Genomic DNA, 16,917 nt, shown 5'->3' with positions numbered 1-16,917 from the left:
GGTCCTCAATTTTTGATAGATATAGGAAAAAGGAAAGGTGACCATATAGATGGACCATGAGAAACTTAAGGAGTCTATTTCATACCATCATGAAAACCCAGTCAAAATGCTATCCATTAAGACACCTTGACAATACTGACCAATCCTGACAGACCCAAGTGTCCCCATTACTATCAGCTGATCCAATTAACTACCTATTTTTAGATATACACCCTCCACAGTGATCCTACCAATCCTGATAAGCAACATGAAAGGGCTCAATAATTTTAGTAGCACCTACCTACACCTTAGATTTTTTTTTTTTTTTAATCTTCTTTCCCATTTGCCTTAGCTAAGAAATTTTGCTCAGGTTCTAAGAATTCATTTCTAATATATTCCCAAGTCAGTCTTTCCCCAAAATGTTGCCTCTGCCCTCTCCTCAGCTGAACTTCTGTTGTGGATGGTTCTTACTTAATGATAAAACAACTTCTCCAATACAAAAGCTCTTCCTGGAAACTTAAAATCTGCCTTGAACTTAGGCTGGTGACTGGGATATGCTATTTAACATCTAGATGCTAATCATCTGCCTTGATTGGTTAAGTATCATTAGCCCTAAATTCCTAGTTGTAGCACTTCCTTACCATTTTGGAATCTCCAGTTATTTCTTCTTGGATGCTTAGGCTATTTGCTCAGAGATTTTTGTACCCCTTGGATTTTGTGCTCTTATTGCCTGAACCTCCCCACAACTGGGTCAGCCTTTCCAGTACCTGTCCCATACGGGAAGGCATAGCTAGGGATAGTGATAGAGTGTTACATAACAATTCTGAGCTATAAAAGGACTAGTCCCTCCAAACCAATCCATTAGGGCAGATTTTCCAGGAATTTTTTTTCCACTTTCCATTTTTATATCTGTTCTTTTAGAATCTTCTTTAGCATGGCCCATTCTGTTCCATTCCTAGTTGAGAACTTACTCCATCATTTAATACTATCCCATAAAAGTATCTAATTTTTTCAAAAAGTTTGGTATTATCAGTCTCACCATTTTGAGCAGTCTTTGCCACAATCTCCTTGAACTCTTTGTCTGATAAAGTAACTCCCATTGAAGGCAAAATGGACTGAAGTTCTTCTTTTTTTAAATTTTTTTTTTCAACGTTTATTTATTTTTGGGACAGAGAGAGACAGAGCATGAACGGGGGAGGGGCAGAGAGAGAGGGAGACACAGAATCGGAAACAGGCTCCAGGCTCTGAGCCATCAGCCCAGAGCCCGACGCGGGGCTCGAACTCACGGACCGCGAGATCGTGACCTGGCTGAAGTCGGACGCTCAACCGACTGCGCCACCCAGGCGCCCCTGACTGAAGTTCTTCTGTAGCAATGCAATTTTCTTGGAGTTTATTGATAGCTTCACAGATGTTTTCTAAATATACAAAATGTAGAAAACTATTCAGCCACAGAATTTATGTGTCTTAAGCAATAATTAGCACCCAAAGTCTTTAGCAATTAGAAAACAAGTTTTATCTAATTATTATTACCTCATATGACTGCTTTTTTCTTCGTATTTCTGTTGTGTCTTACATTATACCTAAATATTTCCCATATAGCTCAAACAGAAAACAATCTTGAAGTTCTATAAATGTTTATAAACTACTTGTTTGGAGGAACAGCCTGTTCCAGTGACCCAGCCAATGCTGCTTGGTTCTGATTAAAATATAATGAACGAGTTCAAGAGATCACAACAACAAAGTGTTTAGTTTAAATTCCAGGATTCCAAGCAAACAATGAGAGTTCTTCCCCTTCCCATCATTTTAGGCTACCATGTTTTCAGTTCACAATCTTCAAAATCATACAATCTTCGCAGGAGATACACATGGCCATCGTGAGTCCCCTCATATCATGCACTGAGATAGGCATAGTATCACTTCTCTGTAATTCCCACCAAAAATGCATAGCCTGAACTTACGAAGAAATATAAGGAAAACCCAAAATGAGGGACATTTTACAAATTAACTAGTCAATACTCTTCGAAAGTGTCATGGTCATGAAATTATCCTAGGTCAGAGGAGACTAAGGGACACGTGACAACTGAATGTAATGTGTGATCCTAGATGAGACCTTGAACCAGGAAAAATACATTTATGGACCAATTGAAAAAACTTGAATAAGATCTTCAGAATATAAATAATATTGTATCAGTGTCAATTTCCTGATTTAGTTCACTGTACTGTGATTATACAAGATCTTAACACCTGGGAAAACGAGATGAAGAGTATATAGAAACGTCTTTCCCTTTGTGTAATTCTTATGATTTAAAAATTATCATAACAATGAAAAGTTAAAAATGTTTTTAAAATGTATATCCAATGACAGTCACATTTCAGAAATGTTCAATTACCATCAATTTATCTTGAGAAGTTATACCAGATAAACGATTTCACACTTCTCTTTACAAAGAATATTAAGTATGGCAAAGGTTGGCGACACCAGCAAGATAGATAAGCGCTTTCTTCCACAGGCTTCTTCTACCCAAGGGCTAAATGCCTACTACTCCACTGTTCCTTTAACAAGGGTTTTCATCTTACTGGAATATAAAGAACTCAGAATTAGGAATGAGGCACAGAGTAATAGTAGCGTATCGGTAAAGGAATCAGAAAGAACATTGTTGTGCCTCCTTAAAAGAGCACATTTTCTGTTCAACTGAGTTGTTTAAAATATGTATTACTGTGTAAGAACCACTAGTATTTCACTAAGCACTCATTTTAACAATTGCCTTCAATATTAAATGCAATAAAAAGATAAGTCTCTTTCAAGAAAATAAACAACTTAAGTAACTTCAGCCAAGGACTATAGGAAGGAGTATTTAATTAAGTTCCACACACAGGACTTCTGTGATAGAGGTACCACGGAAGGAGGAAACTATACATTGGTTGGAAAACCTTGCTCATCTTGGAGAAAGACCATAACGCCCTGGGGAACCAAACTGTAAAATAGTAGTTATTTTATCTTTCCTCATATTCCCATGTCCAAAAGAGATGATATCTGAAGCATTATCATATCATATTGGATATGGATATCATATATTTAAATGATGGAACCTGAACAAAAATTTCACATAGACTCCTTACATATTTAGCTTAAAAATTATAAAACAAGCATTTCCAAAAGAAAACAGGCCCTCTATTTCTAGGGAACTTGAGTGAGTTGGATTAATCTCTGAATAAACTTCTTGGTCAAAGTTAGGCATCTGAAAAAGGGAACACAACCATCTGAAAAGGCACAACTTAAAACCACAGTGTTACATACACTGGTCTATATACCAGAAGTGGTGATTACTCATTAGTATTGACAAATGAAATGCAAACAACGGTCTAATCAATGGTTAATTCAGCTTGTTTCTGTGATGACTCAAGAACTCCAGGACCTATATTTTGACTTACATATATGATACTGACCCAGAGCATTCACTGCAATCTTTTCTTTCGACGAAACCTGTTTTAGGAGGCTGGAATGCCTTCTCACAGCTGGCTTCTGAAGTTTGGGGGTACTAAAATGATCACTTTTATCCAGAGACTTTTTGAGGCTTGTGATGCTCTTCAAGCTATGTGACGTAGACTTTGAGTCATGAATTTCAATCTTCTCTGAACTTTTCTTAAAGTTTATGCCATCCTTTGAATATGGTTCCCAGAATCCTATATCACTGCTATCAACCCCATTTAGGATTTTTTTTCTTTGCAAAGGATTTTTTGATCTTTTAAATTCAAGGTAATCATTATCCTCCATAACTTTATGATATTGGAGGTGTTTTCTATTTAACTTTGGGAATAATGATGGTTCACGTAGTCTGGAAGAGAAACTGCTTTTCATCCTATACTGTGGATAACATTCTGATATATTTGATAACTTTCTGTTTGAAGTAGACTCATCCAAGGCTGATGATTCCATAACTGCTAAGCAAGAGAAACATATTTAATTATTCTATTTACCTGTACCATTTGTAATAGTTTTTAAAAAGTAACAACTAAGTCCTCATGAAAACTATTCAAGAAATTATCAATTGCTTAAATAAACACAGTTTAAAAAGTTAAATAAGGTTAATATGTTGAAAAACTAACAGAGCTGATAACTAAGACTGAAATATTAACTAGGTTAAATATAATCTTCTGGGGGCGCCTGGGTGGCGCAGTCGGTTAAGCGTCCGACTTCAGCCAGGTCACGATCTCGCGGTCCGGGAGTTCGAGCTCCGCGTCAGGCTCTGGGCTGATGGCTCGGAGCCTGGAGCCTGTTTCCGATTCTGTGTCTCCCTCTCTCTCTGCCCCTCCCCCATTCATGCTCTGTCTCTCTCTGTCCCCCCCAAAATAAATAAACGTTGAAAAAAAATTTTTAAATATAATCTTCTGGTTTAATATATTTAAATTCTTTTATCCAAAGCTATTTGAAGTTACACCAAATCAAAAGTGATAGCCTACTGAAGTTTGTAGTTCTCATTCCCCACTCTGCCAATTTTGAAAGATTATAGGCTAAATATGCCAATACAGCTACAAATCCCTTAGTTATGAGCATACTGAAGTATAAGGAAGTTGGAGTGGGGAAATTTTTACTTATAAAATCAGAATACAGGGGCACCTGGGTGGCTCAGTTCGTTGGGCATCCCACTTCGGCTCGGGTCATGATCTCACTGCTCATGGGTTTGAGCCCCACATTGGGCTCTGTGCTGACATCTCAGAGCCTGGAGCCTGCTTCAGAATCTGTCTCCCTCACTCTCTGCCCCTCCCCCACTCACGTTCTGTCTCCCTCTCTCTCAAAAATAAACATTAAAAAAATTGTTTTTAATTTAACATCAGAATACAAATATTTACTCTCCTAAAGATTCTCAGTACTTGTGGGAAAAAATAGTTTATATATAAAATAACCTCTTCAGAAAGATATTAATACAATGTCCCACTGGGGCTTCCTTTATAAAATTCATCTGACGGCTCAGAATAGTACCTTACATTTGAATAACACATTTTAAAGTATTTCAAATGTTATAATACTTGATTTTATGATAGACTATTATTCTCCTCTTAGAAGTTTAAAATATGTTTGATCATTGAAGGCAAAACTTATAAAACATTGTCCGAAGCTTTCAGTGTGTATAGTGGTAATACATAATAAAATTACAGCTTAACGGAGGGAGGGTAAAAAGGTCTATATAATGGTAAAACTTCTATATTCCACTTGAAGTGGTAAAATATTTATTTTAGTATACTAGAAAAGGTTAAGTATGTATACTATAATCCTTAAAACAACCACTGGAAAAATACAGAGATATAGTGAAAATACATATGGAATAAATTCACATACTAAAAAAATGCTCCCCAAAAAAGAAGGGATAAAATGGTTGAAAAACAGAGGAAAAAATAGAAAACAAATAATAATATGGTATACCTGGTCTGAATGTATAAGTAATTACATTACATATGATTTAAACACTCCAATTAAAATATAGGAATTATACAAATAAATACAAAAAACATCACCCAACTCTGTGTGGTTTACAAAACACTTCAAGACTGGTGATATAAGAAGGTTAAAAGTAAAAGGATGGAAAATACTTACCATCTAAGCACTAATCAAAAGAAAACTGGAGTTATATTAGAATCAGAAAAAGTAAACTTGAGAGAAAAGAAAATTACCAGTGATCACATACATATTGCATAATGATAAAAGAATCAGCTCACCAAGAAGATAGAACTATTCTAAATGTGAATTCACCTAGCAACAGAGCTTCAAAATGCATGAACCAAAACCTGACAAAACTGAACGGAGAAATAGACAAATCTACAATTATATTTGGAGACAATGTTCCTTTCTCTATAACAGAACTAGTAAAAAAAATCAGCAAAGAGGGGCGCCTGGGTGGCGCAGTCGGTTAAGCGTCCGACTTCAGCCAGGTCACGATCTCGCGGTCCGTGAGTTCGAGCCCCGCGTCGGGCTCTGGGCTGATGGCTCGGCGCCTGGAGCCTGTTTCTGATTCTGTGTCTCCCTCACTCTCTGCCCCTCCCCCGTTCATGCTCTGTCTCTCTCTGTCCCAAAAAAATAAATAAACGTTAAAAAAAAAAATTTTTTTTAAAAATCAGCAAAGATACAGAAGAATGAATAACATGAATTATTATGCATGGGAGTGGGTATGTGATTATTAGGAATATCTATGTCAGAAAAGAATAATTAATGAAAAAACTTCTACATCAAAGACAAAATTAGAATTCAAAATAAACTTTGTTTTTTTTTTTTTTTTAATTTTTTTTAACGTTTATTTATTTTTGAGACAGAGAGAGACAGAGCATGAACAGGGGAGGGTCAGAGAGAGAGGGAGACACAGAATCCGAAACAGGCTCCAGGCTCCGAGAGGTCAGCACAGAGCCCGATGCGGGGCTCGAACTCACAGACCGTGAGATGATGACCTGAGCCGAAGTCGGACGCTTAGCCGACTGAGCCACCCAGGTGCCCCTCAAAATAAACTTTGAAACGTTCAGGTAAAAATAGCAAATTGAACAGCCTTCAAACACTCCATTTAAATTTTTTTTTTTTCAACGTTTATTTATTTTTGGGACAGAGAGAGACAGAGCATGAATGGGGGAGGGGCAGAGAGAGAGGGAGACACAGAATCGGAAACAGGCTCCAGGCTCTGAGCCATCAGCCCAGAGCCTGACGCGGGGCTCGAACTCACAGACCGCGAGATCGTGACCTGGCTGAAGTCGGACGCTTAACCGACTGCGCCACCCAGGCGCCCCAAAACACTCCATTTAAACTAAGGAATTTTGGGGATGCCTCGGTGGTCCAGTCAGTTAGGTGTCCAACTTCAGCTCAGGCCATGATCTCGCGGTTTGTGAGTTGGAGCCCCACATCAGGCTCTGTACTAACAGCTTGAAGCCTGGAGCCTGCTTTGGATTCTGTGTCTTCCCCTCTCTCTGCCCTCCCCGGCTCGCTCTCTCTCTCTCTCTCTCTCTCTCTCTCTCAAAAATAAACTAAAGGAATTTTTAAACCATCACAAATCCATAATAACAAAAAGAAGAGGAAAAGAAACTACTACAATTAAATTTTGGAATCTGGAAAGCGGATGAACTTAGTAGACCTGAAAAGGCTGAACCATAAGGCAGAATGGGGAAAGCCAAGAAGCAACCCAATTCATAACACAAAAACTCCAAAAGCTCATAAATTAGTAGCATTTAGGTACGTCTAAAAGTGAGGGTAAGAGTGAAGCTAAAAAGAAAGAACTGGTTAAAATCCCTTTAAGTAGTAATTTGATACCTAGGGTCTCTTCACACGGCCAGATATTCACTTTTATCCACTGGGCACAGCCAGTTATTGATCTTCTCCTACTCCAGCAGGAAAGTGACAATTCATCAGAAAGGGTTAAACACAAGGTCTCTGGATTATGGAATACTAAACACAATAGAGGGTAGGAGTGTTACCTGCAAAACTCGGAGGGAGGCTTACACTGAATAATGGGAACTTCAGTCTTTCGTCTTATTTAACACCTGGAATTCTATGAAGCAAGGCTATACCTCCGGGAAGGATATTCAAAGTTTCTTTGAACACTCTGACCATCTCAAAAGGAAATATACCCTAAAGACAGTCATATTAAGGGTTTTCCAGGCAAATAGCCCAGCCAGACCAGCCGATGATAGCAGGGTTTCTCAATCTCAGCAGTACTGGCATTTTGAGACAGATACTTCTTTTTTTTTCTTTTTTTTTTTAAATTTTTTTTCAACGTTTATTTATTTTTGGGACAGAGAGAGACAGAGCATGAACGGGCGAGGGGCAGAGAGAGAGGGAGACACAGAATCGGAAACAGGCTCCAGGCTCTGAGCCATCAGCCCAGAGCCCGACGCGGGGCTCGAACTCACGGACTGCAAGATCGTGACCTGGCTGAAGTCGGACGCTTAACCGACTGCGCCACCCAGGCGCCCCAGAGACAGATACTTCTTTATTGAGAGAGCTGTCCTGTGTATTGTAGGATACTCAGAAGCATCCCTGGCCTCTCATCACTTGATGCCAGTAACACAGATTGTGATGACCAAAAATGTCTCCAAATGTTTCCAAATGTTCCTGGGGGAAGGGGAAGTTCAGGGTGGGGGGTGGGGGAAATCTCCAAATCATCTCTGGTTAAGAATCACTATCCTACAGCTCATAATCAGCTAGTTTTGCCCTCAGTCTCAGAGCTTCCAAATAGCTTTTGAGTTCACCATTCTCAAATATGAGTAGACAACCAAAGATCACCAGACATTTGAGGAACAGTTCTACAATGAAAAACAAACAGAAAAAAATACCTTGGAGGAGACAGAATATGAATGAAAAAGGAAATCTCGAAAGCACTGCAACAGAAGTTCGTAGTTGCAACAGAAGATATTGTTTGTGGAACAATAGAAATGCCCATGAAATAAGAGGAGGCTATTATAATACAATAACAGAGGGGAAAGAAATTATTGGAAATTTAAAAGTACAAATGAAAAACGAAATAGAAGCATTGGAAGATAAATTTAAGGAACTCTCTCAGAAGCCACCTGGGTGGCTCAGTCAGTTAAGCATCCGACTCTTGATTTCAGCCCAGGTCATGATCTCACAGTCGTGAGACTGAGCCCTATGTTGGGTTCTGCGCTGGGTGTGGAGCCTGCTTAAGACTCCCTCTCCCTCTCCCTTTGCCCCTCTTCCACTCCCACTCGTGTAATAAATATAAATAAATAAATAATAAATAAATAAAGCATAACAAAGAGATAAGAGAAAAAGGTTAAAAAAAAAAAAAAAGGAATCATCCCATTATGTCACATATCCAAATATCAAGATTTCCACAGAGACAGAAAAAATAGAGGAAAGGAAATCATCAACAAATTATTTTAATTTTCCAGAATCAAAGGACGCTGTATTCAGCACAATCGTTACAAAGAAACTTCTTTCCAGGAGACTTTCAGAAGACTAGAAAATATCCTATATGCTTGAAAAAAAAAAAAAATCAGTGTCAAAGTCAAGAGTCAGAAAATTTTGCACTTCAATGGCAATACTGAAAACTAGAAAACATAGAAAATTATTTACAATCTAGAATTCTGTACCCAAACCATCCATAAAATACGAAGACAGAATCTGTCATAGGAGGAGAGAAGTGAAAAGTCTCCAGCATGTTAATGAAGAAAGATCTCAAGATGACAGTTGCACACAAAATGTAGAGGGCAACAAATTCATACTGAAGAACATCAAAATACTCTAAAGAAGATTTCTTCAAGAAGACAAAACTACTAGAATACCTTGTGCAGACAAACTTACGAAGAGGATATTTAGACAGTTGGCAGAGTTTAAGCTTCAATCAGTAATATATATACTTTTTTTTTAAACCAAGCAAATAAGTAAGTAAGACAACTCAAAGAGGGAAAAATTGTACAGAAAGAGAAAGTAGCCACAAGATACTTACATGTGGCTCAGCAGTGAATAGTGTGTACATAAATATATTCACATAAATACAGAATTAAAACTTACTCAATTACCCTATGACTATATTAGGAGGATGGATAGGTATGGGAAGTGGATGTGGTGGGGACAGGGAAAATGAAACAGAGCTAAATCCTTATTTTTCATATTAGGGAGTTTACTAGGTCTACCCAAAATTTAAAAAAATCAACAAGAAGCAATACAAACATGTTATTTACAGTCATGAAAACAAATATCAGGTAATCAGCTAAAATGTTTGCCTCTGGAGAAACTGAGGAAAGGATCAGGCAAGAGGCTGCTCTATTTGTAGCAAGTTTATTAGAACTATATAATTCTTTTTTTTTAATCTTTTGAAATCTTTATTTATTTTTGAGAGAGGCAGAGACAGACTGTGAGCAGGGGAGGAAGAGAGAGAGAGGGAGACACAGAATCCGAAGCAGCTGAGGATCTCACGAACCGTGAGATCACGACCTGAGCTGAAGTCAGACGCTCAACCAACTGAGCCAAATTGAGCTTAAAATTATACACATAGATAATCTTGACCAAAGGATGTCCGGACAGAGAAAGAAAAGGGAGTGACACCATGTGCAACAGGAAGAGATTTTTAAAAACGTACTTAATGAAGAAAAACAAAACTAATCATGAATGATACTGAATAATATACTAAAAACAATTTTTAAAAAATGTTTTAATGTTTATTTATTTTTGAGACAGACAAAGCACAAGCAGGGGAGGGTCAGAGAGAGAAAGGGAGACACAGAATCTGCCTCAGCCTCCAGGCTCTGAGCAGTCAGCACAGAGCCTGATGAGGGGCTTGAGCTCACGGACCATGAGATCATGACCTGAGCCGAATTTGGACATTTAACTGACTGAGCCACTCAGGCACCCCTATATTAAAAATTTTTAACTGTCAATGTCAGGATGTCAGAATGACCCACAAGTTGCAAATTACGTTTTTTTTTCTTAGTGTTATTATTTTGTTTTAAAGTTGACTTCATGTTGCAAAATATTAAGGGAAAGATAAAAGAAAATTATGGTAGTTACATAATCAATACTGATTAGGTATGTTTAGGATTTAAACTTTTATCTAAAGAGTTAGAGTTTAGAGTTATCTATGGGGGGGGGGGTGCACACGGGTGGGTCAGTCGGTTAAGCGTCCAACTTCAGCTCAGGTCGTGATCTCGCAGTGTGTGAGTTCGAGCCCCGCGTCGGGCTCTGTGCTGGCAGCTCAGAGCCTGGAGCCTGTTTTGGATTCTGTGTCTCCCCCTCTCTTTCTGCCCCTCCCCCGCTCACGCTCTGTCTCTCTTGCTCTCAAAAAATAAATAAAACATTAAAAAAAAAATTTTAAAGAGTTAGAGTCATGGGGTCAGAGAAGGCTTTCAGAGTCCATATGATAAAACCTACAAATTAGGATTTAATTTAAAGGCAACTTATTTATAAATAATACTTGCTGTAGCAACGAGAGCTCACTTACAAAAATCTTCATACTGGTGCTGTAGTTCATCCAAAATAAATAGAATATCTCTAATATCCACCATGTGGTTACCTGTAATAGAAAGAGTAAGTTCAAGTACTGTTATTTCTTTTTTGAACACAAATCTAGTTTCCATCCCATTCTAATACAAAAACAACACAGAGATGTGTGAAAGTAGGAACAGAGGTTGTGAATAATATCTAGAATTGTTAATAGCTCAGTACACACTGAAACATAAAAGACCATTATTGTCTTTTTCCCTTAATAAAAGAGTTTCCCATCAAAAGAAATTAGTCACATTTTAAGCTCCACAGCTAGGTAATCAGGTTAATATTTCATTCATTTAATAAATAGTGTTTTGAGAATTTACTATAGGTAGAATTTCAAGTTTTAGCTCTTTTGTCTTTCTCACTGGATTGTGAGCTCTTCAAGAGTACAGGATGTCATTTGTTTCCCCAATGCCTAGCAAATTATATACTTCCTAGCACTTAAAAACTAATTTTTTTGAGGGGCACCTGAGTGGCTCAGTCAGTTGAGTGTTTGACTCTTGATTGGGGCTCAGGTCATGATCTCAGAGTTCATGGGTTCGAGCCCCACGTTGGGCTCTGCGCTGACAGTGCAGAGCCTGCTTGGGATTCTCTCTTTCCTTCTCTCTCTGCCCCTCTCCCACTTGCACTGTCTCTCTCTCAAAATAAATAAACAGACTTTAAAAAAATTATTTTTTAAAAATTATTTTTGATAAAACAGGGAGGGGGACAAAACATAAGAGACTTGTAAACATGGAGAACAAATTGAGGGTTACTGGAGGGGTTGTGGGAGAGAGGGTGGGCTAAATGGGTAAGGGGCACTAAGGAATCTACTCCGGAAGTCATCCTTGCGCTACATACTAACTAATTTGGACGTAAATTTAAAAAAATAAAAAATTAAATTAAAAAAATATTTTTGAATGAATAAATATACTAAAGGCTGTAAAGAATCATGCAATGTCTACATTGTGGATAGCAGTAAACCATTTACTTGGCGTCTTACACATGTACAGCACTCCCATAATTATAACTTCCTACCATTCCTGCCCTTGCCTCTGTCTCAAACCATTTTCCTTCTTGGACAGTGTATGACAGAGAATGGGGTCAGAGACAGTGACCTCAAATAATGTTGTTCCAATTGGACACCCAATAGTTCTTGCCTCCAAATGTCTGGCTTCGCTTGACATCCAAGGTGAGTGAGAAAGACCAGGTGTTGACTTACCTACTTATAAAAATACTAGGGGGGCGCCTGGGTGGCGCAGTCGGTTAAGCGTCCGACTTCAACCAGGTCGCGATCTCGCGGTCCGTGAGTTCGAGCCCCGCGTCGGGCTCTGGGCTGATGGCTCAGAGCCTGGAGCCTGTTTCCGATTCTGTGTCTCCCTCTCTCTCTGCCCCTCGCCCGTTCATGCTCTGTCTCTCTCTGTCCCAAAAATAAATAAAACGTTGAAAAAAAAAATTTAAAAAAAAAATACTAGGTTCGTTCTTCAGCCTATGCCTAAAAAATCAACTATTCAGTTATAAGCATAAGCAAAGACCCTGAAAAGAAGATGCCAGTTTTTAAAGTGCCTTTTGAGTCCAAGAATTATTATATACACTATGGTTTCGGTGTTGGGTAAGATTGCTTCATTCTGCTTCTTTAAAAATTGGTAAGCTATGTCAGGTCCAGGACTTTAAATCACTGCAAAGCAAGTAAGTATTTGACCAACCAAAGAAGTGCTAGCCCAATTGATGTTAAGTTGTCTTCTGATTAGAACTGCTTCTTACATTCTGGGTTTTTGTTTTGTTTTGTTTTGTTTTGTTTTGTTTTGTTTTGTTTTAATTTTTAATGTTTCTTTATTTTTGAGAGAGACAGAGACAGAATGCAAGTGGGTTGGGGCAGAGAGAGAGGGAGACACAGAATCTGAAGCAGGTTCCAGGCTCTGAGCTGTCAGCACAGAACCTGACATGGGGCTTGAACTCATGAGCCACGAGATCATGACCTGAGCCGAAGTTGGACGCTTAACTGACTGAGCCACCCAGGCGCCACTCTTACATTCTGTTTTTTTATTTTCTTGGTACTTATTCTCATTCTGTTCTTGGTTGTGGTTCTAACACCCCAGTGAACTTCTGGAACTTCTGTAGAGTCCATATCCCAAGTTCTTAGATCAAAGCATAAGTCCTAAAATCATTCAAGGCTTCAGCCCTCAAACTCCTGAATTTGATCAGTGAAAAGTATTCTGTTGGATCATCCATAAATTAATCCAATGGAGAAGGCTGTATTGTTTATATCTGGTCTCTACTTAAAGAACTCCCCTTTCTGGAAAGAGGTCCAACATTGCAGTGAGCATGCAGTAGCCAACCATTTACAGATTTACTAGCTCTCGCTCAAATTTATTCCTTCTTCTATGCAATGACAAACATTTCTCACACACCTCTAAGACAAATACTATCCATCTATATAGTCTCTGGTGGCCAAATAAGCATTACAGAATCTGAAATTACTATTTTGACCCCTACCTAGCTTATCAAAACCTCAATGAATAATTCCTGGTTGAGACTGAGACAATCAGTATAGTTACAGGTAGCATTTACTTCATAAGAGAAGTTCAAAACAGCTTCCCACTCTTACATTTGTCCTTCTGGAGGAAGCTCATATTGGAACTTTCCTTTCCATTCAACCTGGAAAATGTAACTATCTAATGTGAAAAAAAATTATCCTCATCATCAAAGTCATATTCAGGGCAACATTACTTTGAAGGTGTAAAATGACTATTAACACATTTCCATAATCTCCACAATAGCTCCACAATATCAAAGACCTTCTCATCAAAAATCGTGCTAGTTACTACTTTTCACCCAGTTCAATTACTAGATCGGTAAATACCACGAGAGAAAAAACTACTGCACCAATATCCTATCTCAGAAACCAAACTACCAGAACTGTCACACAGTGATTTTCCATATTCCTCTTGCCAGATCTTAATGAAGCAAATGCTTGTTGGACTTCCTTGCAAATTCCAGCGGCATTCCTCTTCATCATGCATACTCATGAAGATATTCTCCATGGTATCAGTATTGCTCCAAAAAACCAAACCAAATACAAAAACAAGATGTTAAAACAGTACCTATACCAGGGTGCTACGGCTTCCACTAGTGGGATAACTGACTTATATCACTCCTTACTTCAAAATTCTGTCACAGAAGAATCCATATCCACTACCGGGGTAACCCAAAACTTTTGGCATTCTGAGGGTGTCCTTTCCTTTAATGTTTAAGTAAAATAGCCCCGACCCCACACCATACATTATATGAACAGCAATCAATACTCCCTCCAAAATTTGAAGATTCCTGAGTGCTTTATACGCTGGCAGTTGATTTTCGTTTTGTTTTCTATTCCCGTGGACTCCTGATCTCTCTCACATTATCACATCCTATAGGTGCTATCTTCTCTCCACCCCAAGCCTACCTAACACAGAACCTACAGACCTTTTTCCTTGAAAAAGAAAATAGACCCACCATATGACTAACACAAGGCTATTGTATATAACCAACTCTTACTAGATAACTTGAAATTAATGAGAGTCAGGGATTTCTTTATAGCACAGCAAGCACTACATAGTATTGTCCTAGAGTTCTACAGCCACTCTCTATTGATTGCTAGAACCCCATCCACTCTCAGGTTCCCTCAGTGTTCCTCTTCCAGCTGCCGATTAGCCACTGTTGTATTCTAAGTTCCTGTCGTTTTCTTATATAGAGTACTTTACCTTACCTTTTTGCTCAAACTAGGTATCTCCCAATAGGCTTTAGCTCTCATAATCAAACATACCTGTTAAAATGATTTTCCTAGTCAAAAGACAAGGACCTCCCCAATGAGGAATTTTACCTTAAGTCACAGCCAGGTTATTAAAAATGACAAAATGAAAAAATCTTATTCTCTCTGGTTGGAGGAGATGGAGTGAAGGGTGAGACTTATTAATTCATTCAACATATATTTGTTGAGCAGTTAATATGTGCCATAAGCACTGTATGGAGTACTGAGGATACAATATTGAGCAAAAGTACACATGATATCTGCTTTCTTGGTATTTCGTCTTATCTGAGATACAGATCTTCACAAAACAATAAGAAATAGGGGTACCTGGGTGGCTCAGTCGGTTGGGCATCTGATTTTGGCTCAGGTCGTGATCTCGTGGTTTGTGAGTTCGAGCCCCGCATTGGGCTCTGTGCTGACAGCTCAGAGCCTGGACCCTGCTTCAGATTCTGTGTCTTCCTCTCTCTCCCTGCCCCTCCCTCACTCACACTCTATTTCTCTCTCTCAAAAATAAACATTGAAAAACTTTTTAAAAAATATAAGAAATAAAAGTTGCAACTGTGATTAGTGCTGTGAGAGTGTATGAGAACTTGACCTAGTCAGAAAAGTCATGGAAGCATCCTTAAAGAATAGAGTTGAGTTTAGATCCAAAGTATAAGTAGTAATTCACTAGGAGGGGAAGAATGCTCCAGGAAAAGAAAAGACTATATGTAAAGGCTATGGCAGGAGGAAGCCTGGTATATCACTGAAACTCTAAGAAGGCACAGTAAGCAAAGCAGAATGTGGTCTGAGATGAAGCTGGAGATCTAAGGTAAAGGCCAGACATTGCAAGTCCTTGTACGTGACCTTAAAGGGCTCTTCATCCCAAGAAGTATTATTAGAGTTTATGCAAGGAGGTAACATGATCAGATGTGTGGGGTTTTTTTATTTTTTTTATTATGTTTATTTATTTTTGAGAGGGGAGGAGGGGCAGAGAGAGAGAGGGAGACAGAATCCGAAGCAGGCTCCAGGCTCCGAACTGTCAACACAGAGCCCAACATGGGGCTTGAAACCACAAGCCTGAGATCATAACTTGAGCCAAAGTCGGACACTTAACTGACTGAGCCACCCAGGCACCCCACAGATGTGTGTTTTGAAAAGATCATTCTGTCCATAGTGTTAAGGGGGATAAGACTGGGTGTGGGTGGGGGCACCTGGGTGGCTCAGTCGGTTGAGCGTCTGACTTCGGCTCAGGTCATGATCTCACAGCTCGTGAGTTCGAGCCCCCCGTTGGGCTCTGTGCTGACAGCTCAGAGCCTGGAGCCTGCTTCGGATTCTCCCTCTCTCTCTGCCCCTAACCCACTCGCATTCTGTCTCTGTCCCTCTCAAAAATAAATAAACATTAAAAAAAAAAAAAAGACTGGATGTGGGTGGACTTGTTAGGATGAACAGTGATGGTCCTAAGGAAAAATTATGGTAACTCGGACTAAGGTAATGGTGGAAAATAGAGAGATTTAAGAGATATCTAGAAGTTTAAAATAATAGTAATTCACAACGGTTGCATGAGGAGAACAGAGAAAACAGAGTTGCCAAGGATAATTCCCAGGTTTCTGCTTCCTATTTCTTGAGACTATTCTAGTGCCAATAGGTTCTATTTAATTCCTACAACAATCTATGATATCAGCATAATTTTTCAGTTTAGCTCCCCAAGTACAAAGCCTGGAAATCCAGACCAGAATTCCATAAGCCAAAAAAAAAAAAAAAAAAAAAAAGCCACAGTGGTTTCATATGTAATTTCTGTTGCTTCTGGTAGAGCATGCCCTAAAGGCTATTTAATAATATGACTTGAGATTAAGCTTTAAAATCCCTATTTTATGGGCATCTTTATGCTCCAGAACATCCCTCCACTTATGTCTATCAACCCAGAACTCACCATAAATGACTACCTACTAAAATTCATGCAGCCTGGTTCTATCTTCACAGTACATCCCAGCCACCAAAGACCCCCTAAAAGCCACCACTGACAAATGACAAAAACCTGTGGAAGCCCATGGAAAAGGATGCCATGTCTGATAATGTTCCTGCCATATTTACACAAACTGTTCCCTCAGTCTAAAATGTCTTTCATTACCACCTTCATTACCACCTTCAACCAACTAACCCCTATTGATCCTTCAAGATTTAGCTCAGACATCACATCCTCTGATGATCT

The 16,917-nt window shown here is 38.8% G+C and overlaps 1 protein-coding gene across 1 annotated transcript in view; it reads right to left on the bottom strand.

The window, feature by feature from the left end:
* Nucleotides 1-16,917, bottom strand: part of LOC147571242 (EF-hand calcium-binding domain-containing protein 13-like) — a 176,006-nt gene that overhangs the window by 118,731 nt on the left and 40,358 nt on the right. Inside the window, 4 exon segments of the mRNA XM_086696508.1 lie at nt 1,019-1,117; nt 1,356-1,394; nt 3,427-3,921; nt 10,911-10,982. Of these exon segments, the coding sequence (XP_086552634.1) occupies nt 1,019-1,117; nt 1,356-1,394; nt 3,427-3,921; nt 10,911-10,982 (705 nt within the window).

The sequence above is a fragment of the Puma concolor genome, unplaced genomic scaffold (genome assembly GCF_028749965.1).
Source record: "Puma concolor isolate L17-30 unplaced genomic scaffold, mPumCon1.1.hap2 unalloc_scaffold_38, whole genome shotgun sequence".
NCBI lineage: Eukaryota > Metazoa > Chordata > Mammalia > Carnivora > Felidae > Puma > Puma concolor.
The sequence above is the reverse complement of the archived record's forward strand: the minus strand, read 5'-3'. Positions and strand labels throughout refer to the sequence as shown.